Source organism: Lepidochelys kempii, chromosome 7 (assembly GCF_965140265.1).
Source record: "Lepidochelys kempii isolate rLepKem1 chromosome 7, rLepKem1.hap2, whole genome shotgun sequence".
NCBI classification, from domain to species: domain Eukaryota; kingdom Metazoa; phylum Chordata; order Testudines; family Cheloniidae; genus Lepidochelys; species Lepidochelys kempii.
This window is the reverse complement of record NC_133262.1, coordinates 95,411,950-95,434,219: the sequence shown is the minus strand read 5'-3', so window position 1 is coordinate 95,434,219 and position 22,270 is coordinate 95,411,950. Positions and strand designations below refer to the sequence as shown.

The 22,270-nt window shown below is 40.3% G+C and overlaps 2 protein-coding genes across 6 annotated transcripts in view; one reads left to right on the top strand and one right to left on the bottom strand.

The window, feature by feature from the left end:
* LOC140914912 (DNA nucleotidylexotransferase-like) overlaps nt 1-22,270 on the bottom strand; it is a 384,775-nt gene that overhangs the window by 259,839 nt on the left and 102,666 nt on the right. The gene's annotated exons all lie outside the window — the stretch shown is intronic.
* The window catches only part of BLNK (B cell linker), a 144,908-nt gene that overhangs the window by 38,722 nt on the left and 83,916 nt on the right, over nt 1-22,270 (top strand). For all 5 annotated transcript variants that reach the window (XM_073353937.1, XM_073353938.1, XM_073353939.1 and 2 more), the window contains one exon: nt 6,679-6,725. In XM_073353937.1, coding sequence (XP_073210038.1) covers nt 6,679-6,725 — 47 coding nt within the window. The remainder of the gene's footprint in view (nt 1-6,678; nt 6,726-22,270) is intronic.

Sequence of the window (22,270 nt, the reverse complement as noted above, 5' to 3'; positions counted from 1 at the left end):
CCTGAACTGGAACTTGTCACATTTTTCATTGTGAATCATATTTCTGATTAATTTAGTCCCTTTTTCTGTTTGCTTGTATAATTGCTCAACTATCCCTTTATGGAAACAAATTACAGCCAATAGGTTCTTTAAGAACTGCTCTTGTTCACACACAGTCATCCTTGTTTGCATGCGAATGCGGGTATTCGTACAAAGGATAGCCCATTCCCCAATCCTTTGTTCTCAAAAGAAATGTGTGTGTGTGAATGTTTGTGAATAGCAAGTCAAAAGGGAATGTGGCTGAAGCTGTTCAGAATCAGAAAGACCCTTCACAAACACTATTTCACAGAATTTACCACCCAGCTCTAAGCTGAAGATGTACACATGCTAAATCAGAGAAATGAGTTGAGTTTATCAGCTTCAAAATAATTGACTTCTAGAATCTAATGTTCAGAGAATCCTCATTCTTCTCACAACACAGTCTACCACACAACTTTTATATATCTAAGATATTTGTATATGGTCCTGTTATAATATCTGAATACCTCACAAACTTCAGTCCTCACAACATCCCTGTGAATTAGGGAAGTCATCTTACCCCCATTTTACAGATGGGAAATTGAAGCAAAAAGAGACTAAGTGACTTGCCCAAGGTCCTTGTGACAGAATGCTAAGAACCAGCAGCTGAAACAGCATTCTGATCACTGAAAATCCAATTAGTTCTCCTGGAGATGCCTGATTGAAAGAAGAAATGGCTAAATACTAGTTCTGCCTGGGCTGATGAGAGATAATGAGCCTTTCAAAAGAGCACAGGAAGAAAGTGCAGGAGGAGGAGAGGAGGCAAGGAAGGGGAGGACAGACAGCAGAGCTGAGCCAGAATAAAGGGAGATCTCTGCATGGTGATATCTCTTCCCCCGCTTATAATTGCATGACACTGTAAATAGGAATTGCTGCATGGGACCATAAAAGGGTGGTGTTGGTGAAACACAAAAAAAGTACACCATGTAGGTGTCAGAGCCATTTATACAAGAAGACAGGAGTGAAGGGCTGCATGCTGTCATGGTCCTACAGAAAATTTATGGTAGAACAGGGACTTGAACAAAAGTCACCAGAGTCTCAGACTAATGCTCTACCAACTGGCCCACCACTCCTCTGAGAACCCATCATTCATAGACATGGTGACCTCTTACCTCCTTTTTATCCTAGTATGTACCAACATCAATGGCACTATAGATTATGAAGTGGCTTGGATCTAGATATCCAGTGTGAAAATTGATCCACTCCCTCAAAAAAACGCTCTTACATCTTTTCTGGTATTGATCATTTTTCCTTCCCAGCATCACAGGTGAACCATGCATCAGCTACAGCTACTACTGTAGGACAAGTACAGAGACCAGGTGCTTTGAGATCTGGAGTCTTGACATCTCCTAAGCAGCAATATTCTGTCAGAGAATTAGAGACTGACATATATGTATGGACACCTGAAAAACAGCACATCTACATGTGCAGGAGTCAATTTACTTCCAAATCTATCAAGTCATATCAATCCTTTAGAACACTAACCCTTGAGAATATTATGTTGGGCTGACCATTTGAACCAGTATAATTTTCTGGTGCTCAGTTTACACCAGGGAAGAACGCCACATGACTGGCTTTCTCTCTTAACATTTGGTAGTCCCTTTTGATTCCATCAGCATAGTACATGCATTTTTGGAGGCAGATATTCCAAAGTTCCTACATGGTCCCATGAAACTTTGGCCTGGAGCTGTCCAGTTATGTCAGACATCCCACCAAAACCCATAGTTTGCTTCCCTATATCTGGACTCACCAAATCAATGAAGCCTTAGGATTAGCCGATGATTGTCATGTAGAAATAGAACAGAAAATAACTCTCAGTATTGGACATTAGGAAAAACTTCCTAACTGCCAGGGTGGTTAAGCACTGGAATAGATTGCCTAGGGAGGTTGTGGAATCTCCATCATTGGAGATTTTTAAGAGCAGGTTAGACAAACACCTATCAGGGATGGCCTAGATAATACTTAGTCCTCCCATATGTGCAGGGGACTGGACTAGATCACCTCTCAAGGTCCCTTCCAGTTCTATGATTCTATTGTCAGGTGATGACAAGGTCAGCAATATAAATACATCACTTTCTGGTCAGACACTGAGAATCTTAACAAGCAATATGGTATGTGTGCAAAGCGAAGAGTCCAGAAAATCCCCAGTATTGTCAGGTGATGACAAGGTCAGCAATATAAATACATAATTTTGTGGTCACATACTGAGAACCTTATCAAGCAATATGACATGTTTTCAAAGCAAACAAACCAGAGAATCCCCACTATCTCCATTTGAGCTAAAGTCTGACCCTTTACAGATTTCTAGTGATCTTCAATAGAGTTATCATATTTCAAGTTCCCAAATAAAGGACACTGCCAAGAGGAGGGTGTGGGAGAGTGGGTGCTGGAAAGGTGTGTGTGTACTGGGAGTATTGGAGGGATAATTTGGGGGGTGCTGGAAGGGTGTGTACACTGGGAAAAGATATTTGTGTATGTACTGGGAGGAGAATTTGGAGGGGTGCTGGAGGGGTGTGTGTGTATGTACTGGGAAGGTATATTTGGGGAATGCTGGAGGGTGTATTTTGAGGTGCTGGTGGCTGTGTACATACAGGAAGGAGTATTTGGGGAGTTCTAGAGAGGTGAGTGTGACGGGAGGGGCATTTTGGGGGTGCTAGAGAGGTGTGTGTCCTGGGGGAGGTATTTGGGGATGGTGTGGAGGGGTTATTTGAGGGGTACTGGAGGGATGTTTGTCTACTGGGAAGGATATTTGGGGGGTACTAGAGAAGGATGCTGGAGTGGTATGTGTACTGGGAGAGGGTATTTGGGGATGCTGGAAGACTGTGTGTATACTGGAAGGAGTATTTGGGGGTGCTAAAGGGGGATGCTGGAGTGTTGTGTGTGTACTGGAGGGGGTACTTGGGTGTTGCTGAGTGCATGTGTGCACTGGGAGAGGATATTTAGGAGGTGCTGGAGAGGTTTTGGGTACTGGGAGGAGTATTTGGGGGTTGCTGGAGGGGGTGACTTCCGTGACTTCAGCCAGTGGTGGCCAGGAGCTGCAGGGTCTGTTGGGATACCCTGGAGTTTCCTGGCTACCACAGGCAGCAGGGGCCCCCCGGAGCTGCATCTGCCTAGCCACGGCAGGCGGTGTGGGGACCACACAGCTGAGATCCCCATTTTGTTATGGATATTTTTAGTAAAAGTCACGGACAGGTCACAGGCTTCTATGATTTTTTCTTTATTACCCATGACCTATCTGTGACTTTTACTAAAAAATATCCATGACAAAATATTAGTTTTATTCATAGCCACCCACTTTAAACCATCATGGAAAAAATGGCTCATAACCATGAGAGGAATCAATACCAAAACAATCCCTCTTCAGGGACATCTGGGAGGCTCTTCTATCAACTCCCATTAATACCTCAGCTAGGAATTCCTGAACACTTAGCAGAAACTCTGAACCAAATGCTTAGGGTAAAACACGCCAGATCCCTCTACAGGGAACTTCTGAATCTTCTGTCAGGAGAAAAAATGTTTTGCCGCTCCAAGCAGCTAGAGGGAGCTTGTGCTCCTTAGAGGGTCTTTGTTTTTCTTTTAGTCAGTTAAATGTGTTACCAGAACCTTCCCTGCCACCTCATGGGTGGAAAACTAGAAGTCAGGGGACTGAAGAAGCGAGGAGCAGATGGGAAAGTAGTTGTCAGTTGTTAGCTAAAACAGAATTATTCAGAATTTCTCCACCGCCACTGTGGCTGGTTAATTACTTTAAGAGGGAGCTACACCAGAGGTGTAAAGAAACCGTAATACCGATAGTAAGGAAAGGGCAAAGCGTATTATGGTGACTAATTTGCTGAACATTAAAGTGGATTGTTCCTACAGTACCAAAGTTGCTAAACATAATACTGCTCTAGCTCTGGCAAAAAAAAAAGTTAGTGAGGTCCTGTTGTGAACATTTAAAAACTGGACACCAATCTCATCAGTTCCAATTTATTTTAACTTCTTTTGAAGTATATATAAAGGACAGTATAGCATGTGTATATCTTTAATGTAAGCACATACCTATTAGGTTCTCTTTCAGTTTAACACAGGAAGCGCTAGACAACAGAAAGTCTCTCGTCTGCCCCATTTGCTGCTCATTATGTGTCCTGTAGCTGAACTCCCTCCAGGGAAGAAACCATTTTAATGTCTTTGTCATTTACATATGCAACATATCCCAAGTCTTGCCAGTATGGGTCACATGCAGCACACGTTATAACCTCTAAAACAGGTAACAATAGAGGTAGTGAATAATGAAAACTTGAGAGAGAGAGTCACCTCCCACAAACCATCATGTAATTTCCTGAATGCCGAGTTTGCATGGTATCTTTGTACTTTGTTTTAAGTCATGATTTTTCTTGTCACACAACTGTGATCAGGGATACAATCTGCTGCAAAAGTGAATATGTTAAACAAGCTGCAAAGAGGGGCTCACCTAAAACCATGGATTCCAATCCCCTCAAACTTTGGGACGTTCAGATATGAACATCACAACTCAGGGCTAGCTCTAATAAAAACTAGAACTCTGAATCCAAACATTCCCCGGAGTAGGGAAAGGGGATCCACATGTGAACCTAATATTGCGAGGAGAATGTCTATTAATTTTGTGTGTATGCGTGCACACAGACACCCACGCGAGGCAGACAGATTTAGGGCCAGAATGAGAGAGTTCTCATGTGATTACTTCATTAAGCCGGTACTTCAGTTGTACTACGAGCTGGCATCACTATGGCCAGGGTTAGAGTCCATCCTTGTGGCTTCATGCAGCCTTTTGGGGCACTAATGTGATTCCAGATTAAATAATCCCTCTGGAGACTGTTGCAGTAGAAAAAAATCAGAATATTAGTTGCAATTCACAGAGCGGTTTTGCCTTAGGAATCTTAACATACATTTCATTGAACATAAGTGAGAGGATGACCAAAACTGCTGGTAAAGAAATGGAAATGAGCTGCTAGTTTTATGGTGAAAGGGGAGTGATCATGAACTAAAGGCACTGAATAAGATGTGTGGGGTTCTGTCTCCTCAGGACTAAAATGATTTAATGATAGAAGATAATGACATTAATATAATTGGTCACTTTTCTACAATGGGGATTTGGATGCTTGTTAGTTGCTGACTGTACTTAAACACACAAATGTGCCATATGTCAATAAGACAGCTAGATACTTTTAAAAGCTCCAAAGGAATTTGCTGATTTCCGGATGTGGCAAATCATCCACTAATTATTGTACACACTATGTGCAGTTCAGCAGCTGCTGTGTGTTACAGTATAATTATAGGATAAGTTTTAAATATGGAGGGTTTTCTACTGTCTGAAATAACATATTTTCCAACATATATCAAATAACAATGAGATGCAGATACACTTGTATTTAAATATAGGCTGAAGAGAAATGCTTTGACTCAGATCTTCCATGTGCATCACTTAATGTGTTCAATTCATGTGATTGTTGTTGCTCTAGTTTCTCATTTTAATTGTATGAGTTTGGCATCAACTTGTCTGTAATGCCAAGGGACAAGTGAAGGAGGAAAACCAATGGGACAGCTTGTTTTTTTAAGAGTCAGATGGGCACAGTGAGAACTGATGTAAGCAAGTCAATTGTGTTACAATGAAGTCAGTATTGCTGAAGTCACTGGAGAGCACCAGTTTAAACCAAAGCCTCAACTTCAAAGACTTCACATCCATCAGTCCTGTGCTTAGGGAACCTCAAGCCTCAATCTCAAGCAGGAAACCAATCCACTCCGTGCAATTTGTAAATAGAAATTGGGCTACAGTTCCTTCCATAATAAGGGTCACACTTGGGGCCTGCTGCTTCTGTTGAAATCAGTGGGGGACGCACCTCCCTCCCACTCCCCAAGAGTTCAAAGGTAGAGTGCGGTGAAGTGAGCTGTAGCTCACGAAAGCTTATGCCCAAATAAATTTGTTAGTCTCTAAAGTGCCACAAGTCCTCCTTTTCTTAGTGCAGTTGTCGTTACCACAAATGATGATTTTCACCACCACATGGCCACATCCAACACTGGGCTCAGAAATATCATTAGCAACTACTTAAAGCCCAGGCAGAAAGTTTGACTTGTATTCTGCTGTTCATTTCCTAAAATTGCAGATGAAGAGTGATACAAAACCCAGTCAAGTAACAGATCAAACTCTGACGTGTTTCTACCTCCCACCAGTTTTTATCCTAACCTCCCTGATTTCAATGAAAGCTCCTGAAGAGAGGAGAATATAGCTGGAAAGTCTGTGATAGAACAAGACAGGAGATCTACCATGCAAGATGGTTTATCACTTCTTTTTAAATAGTCCATTAGCCAGTGCTTGTTAATCTGTGACATTCCAGGTTAAATTCATAACTGCATGGTATGTGTGAGCTACCTGCCAGAAATGTTACCAAATGCTAGTCATAAAAAGTTAAGCTTTAACTCAGGCTAGATAGCCTAGTGACTTCATAAACTAAGGGCAAATTTTAAAAAATAATTACTTGATTCAGAACTTCAGACAATACACTGGTCTCAACCTAGATTAACCCTTTAATTTGTTTTTTAAAATATATATTTTCTTGAAAATATTTCTTGATGAAAAAAATATTTTCTTTTTTTCTCTCTTTTCAGAATATATCAGACTATGAGTTGAACAAATTCAATGTAATGCACCAACCGTAAGTCTCTTGTTCCTTTCTGCTTCCCCATTAAATAACCATTGTTCCTTTGCATATTGTCACTCTTTTTGTGGTAAATAGGTTGACATTGAGAATTGTAAGCTCCTGTCCACTGCATAGTAAAGATTGTAAGTCATTTGGGTTGAACTTTCCCAAAAAGAAAGGTGATAAAATATTTGCAAGAATAGTGACCCAGATCAGCTGACAAAATAGTCATTTCAGTTGCAGCAGCAGTAGTTATTCTTGTGCAACAGAACGCTATCAGGGAGAACCACAAGAGGAAGAAAAGTACAAAGTTCAACTTTAACATTCAGCTTTTCAGGTACACCAAGCAGGTTTCATTTTGCACTGATTTTCAGTTGAGTTCATTTCCCAGATAGGAAAGTGGTAAGTGGCCAGGTTTTCAATGGAGCTCTGCAAATAATACGATATTTTGAAAATCTTGTGCATCACTGATTGCTGCTGCGTGTGTCCCTTATTTAAGATACATGCATGAGAGCAGAGTTCTTTTGAAAATCTGGGTTGTGATCTTCTGAAACTCATGTGAACTCTGCAAGAGCAACATTGCTATGATAATCCACAATGTGCATAGACTGCAGATAAAGAATCAGTTCAGTGAGGTAATGCTGATAGCACGGAAACCACATTGCCTATTGCTGTATATTATTCAGAACAGAGCCCAAATAATAACCATTTACCCAGACACTTTCACTGGGTGTTTGGATAAAATCAGGTCCAAATCCAAACCATTCAAGTTTTCTTTTCGGCAATCTCTATTTTGCAGTCAATTTAAAATCTACCTTCCTTTTGTATGAGATGGCTCAGAGGATTGGTAATGAGCTTAGAGGGGCTAGGTCACACAGTCATATCTAGCACAGGCTGCAAATGACCAGAAGTTATTACTATTCAACAGCCTATGTGAAACAAATGTGTGGGTGATCTCCATAAAGCTCCGAATGAGCGAATGTCATACACATATCATTTGGTACAATATTTATAGGCAACTCCCCATGGTAACATTTTATATTTAAATATCCTTTAGAATACCAGTAGTATTGTAAAATTATAAAACAGGCAATTTTGATTCTAAGGTTATGAAACGCTTACACACACAATTTGTGGCCACTTGAATCTGTCTAATATTTTTAATATTTTGGGATATTCTCTCTCTTGGATGCCTTTGGACACACAGAAATATCAGTGTGTTTTCTCTGTGAAACAATGAAAGCAGGAAGACATGGATATTAGCTGATAAAACGTACACTGTCAACTATGATGAAGCATGTATTTTACCTCCTGGCTTTTTATCCTGTGTTATATCTTTTTCTTATCTCTGATAAAACACTATATCTGCTTTAAGAACAGAGCTGTCTTCCAACGTCTCTCTCCCTGTCAATAAGAAGCTTGTTTTTCCCCATCATAACTTCATTCCTACTGATAAGACTTTGAAAACAAAGGAAGTTAATATTTCCCTGGACTTGTTTTAATAATTAACTAAATGAATAAGGAAATGTTAGGAGGACCTTCATGTAAAGTAATTAAAATCTAATGGGATGTCATTTCATTAGGAAAATCAGAGAACATTAATAATAAGTTGACTGAAGCTGCGACCTTTGTTTCTGTGATACACAAAGCACACACTCAAAAAGTTGGCCCATTTTTCTATGAAAAAGTTTCACATGCGAAAAAAAGCAAAGAAAATGGATGATGGAAAATATGTAAGGGTTTGCTTGTTTGTAGAGTTTTCTGGTTTTTCATACAAAATGGCTTCTTTAAAAACACATCAAATGCATGAAGAATATTTGTTTTTAAGTCTGAGATATTTAAACCAAAATGTTATTTGCTTTTTTAGCAGTTTAAAATGAAAGGGAGACACCCCTTGAAATTTGCTGAGGCGTGAAGCAAAAGAGAACAAATTATTTTTTACACAGAAAGTTAGCCATAAATGTGCAACTTTAATGAAGTTAACATAACAACAATCTAATGCTCGGTGAACAATACCCCAGGCAGAGGTTGAAAGATGGGGAGAACCATGGTGGCCCCATTCCATTACTGGAATCCCAGTTTTCAGGACTCACATAGTACTGCATTCTTGAATGTCCAAGGCCTAAACTGGCTCACCTAACCCCAAAGCCTATATGAGCTTTTCTAATTAAGTTTGCGGTCACAGCAGGTCCCCCCCAACTGATTTATTCCTAATAATAGAATACAGGAACACAAACTGCCATACAAGATCTGACCAGTAGTCCAGCTAGCCGTATATTCTCTCTGGCCAATACCAGATGCCTCAGTAGAAGGTGCAAGAAACCCTGCAGCAGACAGCTATAAAATAACCTACCCATAGGGAAAGTTTCTTCTTAACCTCCATTAGTTACAAGTTGATTTATGGCCTTGGACTCCCATAGACATAGGCACCCCTTCCAAACTCTTGGCCTTCACTTTGTGTATTTTTTAAATCCTTTTTACTGTAGCTCTAGATGTAACTCTAGATCAGTGGTTCTCAACCAGGGGGCCAGGGGGCCGAGCAGGTTTCAGGGGGTTCACCAAGCAGGACCAGTGTTAGACTTGCTGGGGTCCAGGGCAGAAAGCCGAAGTCTCACTGCCTGGGGCTGAAGCCCGGGGCCCTGAGCCCGGCCACGTACGGCTGAAGCAGAAGCCTGAGCAGCTTAGTTTCACAGGGCCCCCTGTGGTGTGGGGCCCTGAGCAATTGCCCTGCTTGCTATCCCTTAATGCCGACCCCGGCTTTAATATGCAGACAACCAGTTGTTGTGGCACAGGTGGGCCGTGGAGTTTTTATAGCATGTTTGGGGGGGCCTCAGAAAGAAAAAGGTTGAGAACCCCTGCTCTAGATAACCATAAAACTGGAAAGATGCTGAGGCTAGAAAACTAAGACCAGTCTGAGGGCTAAAACTTGTAGTTATTCTACGTTATAGTATGTGATCCTGCAAGAACTCACAAATTAACCAAAGGCGGGCTGCATCAGTGTATAGGTGGGAGTCCAAGTAATCCCCTGGGTGCTGCAGTAAGTGATGGTGGTGATTCAGTAGAAGACTCTCCTTCCCTCCCAGTTAGTACTGAACATACACCCCAACAGGAAAAGGTAAAGCAAAAATTACAAACTTTATGCTATGGGAAAGATTGGTTGTAGTCATTCTGCTTCTAGCGGACACTCTGAAACAGACCTTGTCTACATTAGACTTCTCTGGGAAACCTCCCAGTGTGTATTCCACTAGTAGAGCTCTACTAGCATTGACAACATTGGCAATGTTGGTGTAGAGCTACATTCCCGAGGACTTACAATCATGTCATCTAGACCTAAGCACAGTTAGTGGACACAGTAGTAAAATCACCAATTACCTGTCTATACTAGCACTCCGACCTGTGGTTATGCAATAATGAGAAATATCCCCAGTGACACAGAGGCTCCTTGGCAAAGGCTCCCTTGTTCTTTGCAGAAAACTCTCACCTCAGCCCCGACAAACTCTGCGCCAAACATGTCTTACAGGATATTTATCCATAAAGAATAACGTGCAGGGTATCAACAGAAAGCTTGTAACTTGTTAAGATTCATAATCATTGAGAGAAATATGTATGGGTAATACTAAGAAATAATGTATTTATATTGAAAGTAAGGTTTATATGGACTTGGAGTAAAAAGTTAGTCACCACGGGACAATACATGAGTGGGTAATTGTCCATTAAGGCAGGGGGGGATTGTCACCTCACACTGGTGAGTCCATGACATTGCAAGGCTCAATTGTATAGCCTTGTTCCATCCCAAGACTTTCAATGGAAAGCCACCAGAGACAATTTCCAACAATTGAAACCACTTGGAGTTAAAAAAGGAACATAACATCAAACGGGATCACCCTGCCTATGAATAAAGACAAAAGACTGTTTCAGTACAACATGGAGTGGGGAAAGGCAGAACTCTGGATTCTTGTACTGAGCAGACATCTTAGGGAGCAGGAATTTTCTCATGAAAAACAGGCCCCTGGTTCCTGTGAAGCCAGCCAACTCTACAACAGACTGAACTTTGGAAGAAACCCTTTATTAGATAGGAAAGGTAACTATTGCTGAGTGTAGACCCAGGTTCACATTTTATGATTTTGTTTTCTATTCCATCACTTTCTTGTGTTTCTAGCAGAATTTCTATTCTTTCTTAAGGAAACCTTTTGTTTCATTACAAGTACGCAGTTATACAGTATCAGGGAGTTTAAGGTAAAACTGGTAAAATGGGGTACAACTGCTCCTTTGTGCAGGGAAGAGGATTTGATATTTCTGTGAGTAGCCAGTGTCAGGGATTCGAGAACCGGAGTGTTCTTCTTGGTAACCTGCGAGGCAAAGACAGTGCTTGAGTCGCTGAAAGGCTGGTGATGTTAGGGACCTAACACCCAGGCAGGCAGACACAGGGAAGACTCCCTCACTCCAGAAGCAGAAGGTAACAAGATGACTCTCAGTGCTGGGTGCCCTGAGAACTGTCACACCCCACTCCCCCACAAAAAAAAAGTCTAATGGAGATGCAGCCTTTGAGCACTGCAGAAGCAGTCCTAGGGGACATATACTTATCCCCTGGGTTACGGCTGCTGAGGTAGCATCTTGATTTGCTCTCCAGTTATGCATTCCAGTCAGCCTTGGCTACAGGTTTAAATTCTCTGGAAGGAGTTCTGCAGAGTCCACTCTTCTGGGAGTCTGGTGAAATATGTTTTCAGAGAGTGGGACATTTCTATTTTTCACTCTGCAAATCAGACTATAGGTCAGACGCTGTCACTCCGATACCCTGGAGTCCTCCTGAAATTCTCAGGTATTTGACAACACTAGTATTTGACAACTAGCTAGTGGAGGTGGTATACCCAGCTGTTGTGGTCAAAAGCAGCTTTATTCAGGGTTGAAATTCATTGCAGAAAAAAAAAAGATCTCCAGAATAGGACATTACTTTCAAGAATGTTGTCTAAGACACATCAGTTTCCACTCTTGGGGAAACGTATCAAAAAGCCTCGCACACAAGTACCAGCGTTCTGAAATAGCCTTTCCAAAGATGCTCACTTATGTCTTTAGTGGAAAGCGTAAGGCTGAGTGTGAAATTTGCAACTGAGTATGCTGCAAAACTGACATATAAGTCTTAGATATAATTGAGTGGTACATATCCATAATTTAGAAATAAATATATAGAGAGAGACAAAATTATAGCTTAGTCTCTTAGGTGTATAATTCAAGATTTCTAAAGTTAGGTGTTTACACAGACAGGATTTCAGAATACTCTGGTCACTCATGTTAGGGACAATTAAATTAAAAGGCCTTCCTCAAAATGATTAGAGATAAGTCCCACACCAGAGTGTGAAATGACAAATTCCCCAGCCCCAAACACTAGGGTGGGGTTTTCAAAACTGGGACATATGTTTAGGGAACATCTCTCTGTAATAGGCAAAACAGACACCACCACTCCCCGTCCCTGAATTTGCACATGCCACATTGTTACGTAAGTAACAGACTCCAAATCTGATTTGAACTCTCAGTGGCTTGGGCCTATTTTATTTATATATGGTAGCACTGAAAATACCTAAGATGCTGTGCAGTAGGTGAACCATGGTGACCAGCCTATAATTACAGGCCTTTTATAATCATCATGTGGGCAGCAACTGGATTCCTTGCTTTGAAATCTACCACTTTTCACTGTAGTTCTATATAGCAGTTGTCAGTTTACACTATAACCAGGAATATTATGGTATTCATGAAGCACAGATTCAATAGTTGAGACTGATCTCTGGATCCTTTTCTAACATCTTTTTCAGGTTTTTTTGTGGGGGAAAATTGGGCTGAAATTTTCCATAGTTGGTTTCCAAGCAAAGGAGGCTCCCTACACTCTGGGACCTTAAGAGCAAAATTGGTTGAGGTATTAGAAAGAGTTATATCTGCATTAACAAAAAGATATTTTCCCCATAGATTCCAGCTGAAATGTTTGCACTTGTATAACTCAAACTGTTAGCAACAGAACCTTTAGATTTGGCTGCTTCTCTCCCCATCCCTCACCACTTTTAATTCCTCTTCAGGAAAGGCAAAACAATCCAAAAATGTATTTTCAGCATTTTTAAAGCTATGAACATTATCGTGCCCATGGAGCTTAATTCACGGTTGCTCCAGCTCCTTTATGCTGGGAAAAGGGCTGGAGTGGTGTCAAGGGGCTCTAAAAGCCTGTATCTGGCCACGGCAGGGTTCTCATTGCACAGGCACTGCAGACACCAGCCCTAAGGCTGCCTTCCTAGGACCACCTCACGAGGCTGGAAACAGTCAAAGAAAGGTTTCAGAGTATTTGATTATGTGCTTGATTGCTGTAGCCTAATTTTATCTTAATGTTAGGGTTAAGGATTGGTACTGCACTACTTAAATCAACAGAATTTTTAACATAGACTTCAATGGGCACAGGGACTCATGCCCTTAACAAATAATGTAGGTTGAAAAATTGTTTTAAATGTCTGAACTTCTGATTACTGCCTCTTTAAGGGAGAAGCCACAGTCTTGAAAGCTTGTGACTTTCTTCATTTGCACTTTCACCCTCAATGAAGCTGAAAAACATATTGTAGGTGGTGCTTTCTAGCCTGGTAATTAGAAACTAGGCAAAGTTTTCCCTTCTCATTAGTGTGTATGTTGTTATGGATAAGAACATAAGAACAGCATACTGGGTCAGACCAAAGGTCTGTCTAGCCCAGTATCCTGTCTTCCGACAGTGACCAATGCCAGGTGCCCCAGAGGGAATGAACAGAACAGGTAATCATCAAGTGATCCATCCCCTGTTGCCCATTCCCAGCTTCTGGCAAACAAAATACTAAAATTACCTTCTTGTCTTCTGATACCCAGTACTGACTCAGGCATGCAGCTTTAAATATTCAGAGATTTTGTTCTCTTGCTTTTTCTTAGTTTCCTGGTGTGCTTTAAATGATCCCTTTTAAATCTTTATATCTAGGCTGAAAATGGACACTACCATGATGAATTGTATTGAAGGTTTAGATTTTTCTCTTTTAACACAATACCCTCCCAAATGGTAAAAACATGGACTGAAAAAGGCTTCTATCCCCCACCACATTAGTATCCTGTAAATATTTCACAGGGCACCTTCTCAGCTGCTGGGTTGAAATGTGCAGCAGTACAAATACTCCACAGAAAAGGCTTTAATCACATTAAACTTGAAAAAAACACTTTTAAAGTATTTATTCATTCATTTTTGGCAAGGGAGAGCAGAATTTAAGTATTTGACAGAAGAGTTTCACCCACCAATCACAGGGCAGAATATTCATAAGAGCAGTCATTGCCTGTTTATAAGAAATAACTCAGAATAGTTTCCTGTTCCTTTAAAAAAATAGCTTTAACTTCTTAGGCTTTTCTTTAAGTAGTATTGAACGGTATCCTTAGCCTTTCAAAAAGTCTGACAAACTCTCACAAATATGCTCTAAGATGGCTACATATTAATATAAACTACAAATGTGTAGACACACTAAATAAATTGGACGTGGAATAACTGTGGAAACAAGCATGTATTTGCCTTTCTTTCTCAACAAAAATAAAGATGTAGCCTATAATTATTACAGTTGGAAGTTGTGCAGAGAAAAAACAGCTAACCATGGATACTAATTGTTGGGGGTCACCAGGGGAGGCTATTGCACATAATTGTACAAGCTTTGTTTGTAAATGACTTAGCAGTTAGATTTTTAAGAAATGTGAATTGTTAGGTGTCAGGCAGTTCTATTTCTAAAAGCTGAGAAGACATGTAAAGTTTGTATTTTCTGTCCAAGTCTCTGTGACTGAATCCTTAGTTATAGAGCTACTACTTTTCACATTACCAATGCAAGCAAACAAAAATATTACAGCCAGTTATGAGATTCAGTGATTTGCAGATTCAGTGGCTGCAGGGGCTTAAAGTGGAAATGCATTATTATATGGGTAGTATTTTTGTTGTGTGGCTTCTCATTGTTCAGTTGAGCACACCCTTACCTCTAGGCCAGAAGGGCAGGACTTCAAGTCCCATACAAGGACCTCGCTGCATGCATAGTATTGTGTCAGGATTACCACCATTGCAGTACTAGAGAATGCTGTACTAGTTGAGATATATTTGACATAGTCAACTTTTCCAGTGGGGGCAAAGGAGGGCAAAAATTATATGAAATCAAGTTGAAATTTCTCAATTTGATGAGAAATTCTGCGAAAAATGTCCAATGAGACAAAAATTGTTCAATTGCTTTCCAAATTTTTCTCTTAAACCAACTGTCATTTTACAGACAATTAAATTAAATTAAACTATAAGGGAATCCTGACTGAAATCTCTTGACTTAATTCGAGCTACTGGAGAGAACTGAGGAGGTATCAGAGGACTTAAACAGAAAAGTCTTGTGTGTGCGTGCTTGTTTGCATGCTCTCTCTCAGCCTGTAGCTGCATGGCCTCCTGAGTCACAAGAGTCTAGAAGAGATCTCAAAGAAATGAACTCTCAGTATCTTTTACCTCTCCAGGGCTGCCCAGGATCTAGCATTTCATATGACATTTGGCAGCTGTGTCATACAGCCCTGCCGTGCTGCTGGATCCTCACACCTCCATCCAGCTTGGCTGTAGTTCTTCCTCCCAGCTACCCACAGGGAACTACTGCAGTAATAGGTCAGAAGCTACCTGATCAACTCTCCTCACTAGCACAACTGCCCCTGCCAAGTCTGCCAAGGAAGCAGCAGCAGCTGAAAACAGGATTGAGAGTAGGAGGAGGTACCAGTGGAAACTGGCAGTGGTCAGTCTAGAAGGTACGGGGGGAAGAGGGGGAGTTGCTGGCCCACGCTTTCCACAAACTCCCTTTTCTGCCACAGATTCTCCCTTATATCCTTGTCTCCCCAACAATGCTGCTCTCCTAAGATTTCCCATCTACAATTCTCCCATGCTCTTCCCCAAACTACTGTCTCCCTCTCTTGCCTGCAGTGACAGACAAATCTGTTCTTGCCTTCCTCCCCCACCCACACCAGCTGCCCCTGCTTGGGAAAAAACAGCAAGAAATGTCACACAGGATGGATCTTTGCCTCTCTCCTTGTATCATAATTCCCAAAATGTTTTAGCTAATTGTCAGCAATGCACTTCCTGGGAAATCCACACAGCAGGTTTCCTCTATGGTGTATGTTTTTGTCCATAGTGTAAATAAATCCCATCAGTGATTACACACAAAACACTATGTTAAAAGAACAGTAAAAATACAAAAATCACGTTAGGCAACCTTAATTCTAGATTTTCCTATGCTCTAACAGCTCCACCTAGAATAATTTTCCTTGAGTAGATTGCTTATGCTTTGGGGCATGTTATCTAGGTGCATCTAGTAAGAGGTGGGTCTGTTTATTCCCCATTAGCAGGGATAGCTAGGAGGGTGAATCGCAGACCCTTATTTCTCTAAATCTCACAGATTCTTAAGCAGAGACAAGGTGGGTTATGTAGTATCTTTTATTGGATCAACTTCTGTTGGTGAGAGAGACAAGTTTTCGAGCTTATACAGAGCTCTTATTCAAGAACACTTGTCTCTCTCTTATCAACAGAAGTTGGTCCAATAAAAGATATTACCTTGCCCAGCTTCTCTTTCTAATAACCTGGGCCCAACAATGCTATAACAACACTGCATAGACCCATAAGCAGGCAGTTTGAGCTGCTCTGATACAACATTAACATTCCAACTGTCTCGTAACAGTGAGTGTTTTCTTTAGCACTCTGTACCATCCCAAATAGTGAAATTGTGCATGCTGTTCTATCCAATCCTAATATGCAGGGGGAGGGACCTTCCTTTATTTTAATGAGGATTGTCTCCATCTGTTAATAATAATAATTTGTGCTTAGATGGTATTTTCTAGCCAAGAATTTTGAAGCTTTTTGCAAACATTAGTGAATACTGCCTTACAAATACCCCTGTGAGATGGTTGAACATTACTACCCCCATTTCATAGCTGGGAGAAACTGAAGCACAAGAGATGAAGGCCAAATTTGCCCAAATTGAGATGCTTTGGGCCTGATTTTAGAGGTACTGAGCACCCACATTTCTCGTTCATTTCATTTGCACTTACAGATGCTCATCACCTCTGAAAATCAGGCCCAAGATGACTCAAACTGGGCTCTCAAAAACTGAGACAAACAAAATTAGAGACCATTTTTGAAAGCGTAGGCCCATATGACTTGCTCGTGTTCACACAGTAAGTCTGCAGCAGAGCCAGGAATAGTACCTAAATTTCCTGACTCACAGACCAGTAGCTTCCTGTGCCTCCACAAGTTCTTTCCCCACCACATCAATTGATTTGCTTTGCTTTGCTCTCCTCTATTGTAAGAGGGCATTTAGACAACAGAAAACAAGATGTTGTACTTTCAAATCAGTGGTCTTTCTTCCCTTTTAAAAAGTTATATTTGGTAAACCAGAAAGCGCTGCACCTGGCACTCACAATTCAGAAGAAAATAACTTCTGGTTCACTTGAGCATTGAAGTGTGTAGAATTGTTAATTTATAATCTCATTTGAGCTGATTTCCACATGTGCAGAGGCTCAAGCACACAGGGCACAGGAAACAGAACAGATGTCTTAGCTCATTTCACTCCAAGCCTGAGAACTTGAGTCTTCCCATTTAAAAAAAAAAACCTACATTATTTATTTACAATATGTTATCACCACATACTTATCTACTATGCAGGAGAGTATTCCATTTTTCTCTTCTTAGGCTGACCACTAGGATAAACAGTAAAAATAGCAAAAAGAACGAGGAGTACTTGTTAGTCTCTAAATGCCACAACTACTCCTCATTCTTTTTGCTGATACAGACTAACAGGGCTACCACTCTGAAACCAGTAAAAAAAGCAATCCTCTTTTGCTTTTGTGTAACAGTACAATAGTTAATGTACAATATTAGATGTTTGTGCTCTGGTGGGGGGAGGTCTATATTAACCGCTTCATTTCTGACTTTTTAAGCTCAGGAATGAGAGGAGGAGGACAACAATGACAACGCCTGGACATAAATAATGCTGGGTGATGAAGTATCTGTGGGGAGAGTGAGAAATATCAAGGGTATGAAGGGAATGGAATAGTTGTGGGTGAAGCTGGAAGGATGAGCAGTGCATGGGAGGTGCTGGAAGTGGAGGCATGCTTCTAGAAGAGAAGCAGCAAAGTGACTGGGGAAGGACCTAGTAGCAGCTGCCCACAGACAGTAGCTCTGTGTAGCATTCAGTCACCTGGGGGAATAACAGCAGAATGAGCTCAGGACAGCTGGCCCTGCACATACTGCAGGGAAGTCAGGGAGCTGCTGTGCAGCCATCTGATATGGCCACTTGCCCTTGACATACCATTTTAATGGCACATTAGAATTAGAGAGCTAAAACTGAAGAGACCAAACATCCACAAGTCAGCAACCCATAAAATCATTAAACATACCATATATATATTACCATATATATATATATATAGAAAGAGAGAGAGTTTTACCCCAGCTAGGGATAGAATTCACATCACCCCATGCAAATGAGCACCACTCTAATAGCACTGTCCCAGTAAGCAGCACCACAGCACCAATTCATAATTCTTCCTTTCCAGGACCAACTCAAATGTGAAGAGACAAGAAATCACAAGGATACCAGCTGTTATGTTGGTATCATGGTACCTGTACATGTGAGGTGTTATACATTTGATTCAGAGTCCTATCTCTGGTTTCAGAGTAGTAGCTGTGTTCGTCTGTATTCGCAAAGAGAAAAGGAGTACTTGTGGCAGCTTAGCTCAAATGCATCCGATGAAGTGAGCTGTAGCTCACGAAAGCTTATGCTCAAATAAATTGGTTAGTCTCCAAGGTGCCACAAGTACTCTAGTCCTATCTCTGGGGGTCCTGTGGGGAAAAATACTATGTGATCATGTAACTACAGACTGCATCATAATGCATAAGCATAAGGCAACTGGATTACGGTTGCACAGACATTTCCTAACTTTTGAGTGTCTGACTTTGCAACCTTAACATTCTTTTTATGTTTTTTTTTAATATACAAGATTCTTATATGTTGAGAACTCTTGAAATGTTACAATATTGTAATGCCAGAATGTGATGCTATTTTTATTTTAAATCATTTTTTAAAAATAAATTTTGTGCTTAGGATAAGTGTTGGTTTCAAATTCCTGAATATTTTCAATAGACTAGATATGGCTAAGGCAGCAGCAGTACGAGCTTCCCCACAGTATGGTGAAACTTGGACCTGGTGGACCCAACTGTCAGAGTGAAAAGGCAATTCATTCTCTCTGCCAGTTGAATCCTTGGTCTTTGTTGAAGCTGTCATTAGAAATGCAAATTGAACAGCTTTGCTCGAAGCTAGTTTGAAAAAATTGAAACTTTTAGTTCCAAACCTCCTAAGTCTGATCTCTTCAGCCCTACTAACTTTTTTCTGTTTCCATTAGTAAGAAATTCTGGGGGTAAGATTTAATGTATTTTTACAGGTCCCCATGACATTCTTACTGTTTTGTATTCTCCCTGTTCTTTTATTTTTGCCAAGCCCTTGTCAGTCTTCTGTATCAGTTTCCTATATTATTCTCAGTGGAATTTTAACCCTTAGTTTTTCCTTTATGTTTCTAATGTCTCATTTCTTCAAGGCAGCTGTTACCACAGCCTCTATCATTTCTCCTATTTGGTTCCTTAATGTCCACTTTCACAGCTTTTTATTATTTCTGTAAGTTGGCTCAGAACACTGGAAATGATCTAAAAATATCTTCTCACATGAACATCTCAATGTAGCTTTGATATCAATCAGGTCATTAGTAGTTTCCAGATTTGTCAGATATAATTAGCCAAATTTATCAATTATTCTCATCCATCCCTGACCCATCTGATTTCAACAGTAATATCTGGGGAACTATTAGGATCTCTGGCATATCCATAAACTTGCTTTAGTGAATAGATAATGCTCTTCAGGACCATGGAACTAACAGAATTATTTGTATTTCCTGAAATAGCCACATTAATGATTATGTAAGTCGCTTTTAAAATATTTATTCATTGAATAATCGCCTCTTTTTCTGGTTACATGTTGCCCACGAATAGATTGCAATTTTCTCAAATACATTCACTACTTGAAATTAGTTTCTGAATAACCTCTGCAACTAAATATTGCTCTATATTTATTTATTTTCTCAATTTAGAACTATAAAAAAAGCACAAACACATAAGCTCTGAGTGCCCTTGCCAAGTATTTTAAAATTACAGATCAAATTGAAATTTCAATCTGCTCACCCATTCTACTGAACAGGAGATCTAAGTTCATATGACAATGCACCAATACATTAGCCAATGCTTCACTCTCTCCTAATTCTCCTCAGGGGTCAGGTGAAATAATTGGCCCTACACCATGCCCTGAACATCAACAAATCCAGCCTGTTTCAGACCAGGGGCAAGAGAGCATTCCAGAGCTCCAGGACCCTTACTGAGAATGTCCTGTCGGCAACTGCAAGTCTATTATATCCAGGCCAGGGGATGTAACATCAGTGCCTGAGCTAATCACAAGTGTGGCAGTGAATAGTGGGAAACAGATGGTCTTTCAGGTAGACTGGTTCCAGGCCGTTTAGACCTCTGCAGGTCAAAATCAACACCTCAAAAATCTATCCAGACTCTACTAGATATCGTGCAGCACAGCTGTCATGTGTTTCATACAGAACGCCTACTTACGAAGCAGGTAATCCCATCTGTGAACAGATTTATGATGTTGCCCTTCATGAGCAATTCTGAAGAGCATTTGGACACATAGATCATAAGGTATAATTATGTTCCTTAGCTGGACAGGCATCTGTCTTAGAATCAGTTATGAATTTGACACAGTCAGTGCCACCAGAACATTCAACAATATTCATTTACAATTCAAGGAACTTCCCTACCATCAAACTCATCTACATAAATGTTTGCAGAAAATGAACACTCCCTCGCTGAGCTGGTATGCCATGCCCTGCTGGACACTCTGAAGTGATTTCATTTTCACTACAGACAAAGATTCATGGAAAAGATTTGGTGCTATGGGCCTGTATTTAGGGCAAAGAGTTTCTGCAGACCAACATTTCTTCAGAAGCTCATGATGTGAGTTTCTTTTAAAGCATAAAAAGGGAAATATACCTGTGAATACAGTACTGAAAGTTAACTGGCAGACTAAGTGTGAGGCTAAAGCTGGACGGAAATGTTTTGGCGCCCACAGCCCCTGGGGAAAAAGCACTTTAAAAACTAAGTTTCCTATAGTGTGTTCTCTAAAACTACTCCCATGCTTGTTTTATTACTTGTTAAATAATGTGAACATTTTAGAACTCACAGACGTTATACCAGAAATACACAAATGTTCTACAGTTAATATTAGTAGTACAATAGTTACTGGAATCTCGTTTTCAGTATACAACTTCTGCCTGGCAACAGAGCCCATTCTATTGTTAATATTGTGTCAGTAAGAAATAGGGTAGCTTAAAAATTATTGGTTGCAGAGTAGCAGCCGTGTTAGTCTGTATTCGCAAAAAGAAAAGGAGTACTTGTAGCACCTTAGAGACTAACCAATTTATTTGAGCATAAGCTTTCGTGAGCAGCTCACGAAAGCTTATGCTCAAATAAATTGGTTAGTCTCTAAGGTGCCACAATTACTCCTTTTCTTTTTAAAAATTATTACATCCTAAAATTCCTGTCAGATCCCCACAACATGAAATAATAGGAGGAAATTTTAATTGCCAGTATCCATGCTGTAGCATTCTGTGAATAAATCAGATGTTTCCCAGATACCACCATGACAGCCATTTTACAAATATATAGACAAATAGTAATCACTAGGGCTGTCAATCCAGAAACTCTCCTTAGCTCTACTACTTACTTAGATTCTAAACTCTTTGGGCAAAACTCTTTGGTCCATTGTTTTTCATGGTGCTTAGGATAATGGAGTCCAGGTCCAGTGGGGCTCCTAGATGCTATGGCAATATAATTGAAATATTCAGTCAATAAATAATAAAATTTACTCTCAAATTTTTCAATTTAAAAATATTTGGGAACCTGTCAAATCTGGATAGTGTTCCTTTAAAATGTAGACTTTCATAAACGTCTTCTTCCTCAACTCCACCCCTACCTGCACTGGGCTGCCTTTTTATTTTAAATCAACAGGGGAGGGGAGAAACAAACTGCTATTTTAAAAAAGAGTCTTTACTATTAAATGTAAATTTGTTCTTTTCCTACTGTCCCCCTAGAGTATAAAGTTACAAGCTTTTATGTCCTCAAACATACCAAATAACAGTTTCAAATGCTGTACCTCAACAATAAATGCTGCACAGGAGGGAACATAAAAAATAATAAGCAACTCTAATAAAGCGATGTACTCCTATTAAGTAGCTATGGTTTTGTAGTTTTAACTCAAAGTTACCAATTGAGTAAACATACATAATATCTGCAAAATAAACAAAATCTGCAATCTTAGGTAACAGACAAATATCATGGCTGTAGTTATAATTCTGAGCTGTTGTTCTCCAGAGATGAGTGTCTTATGGTAAGCTAATTATCTTGCATCTTATCT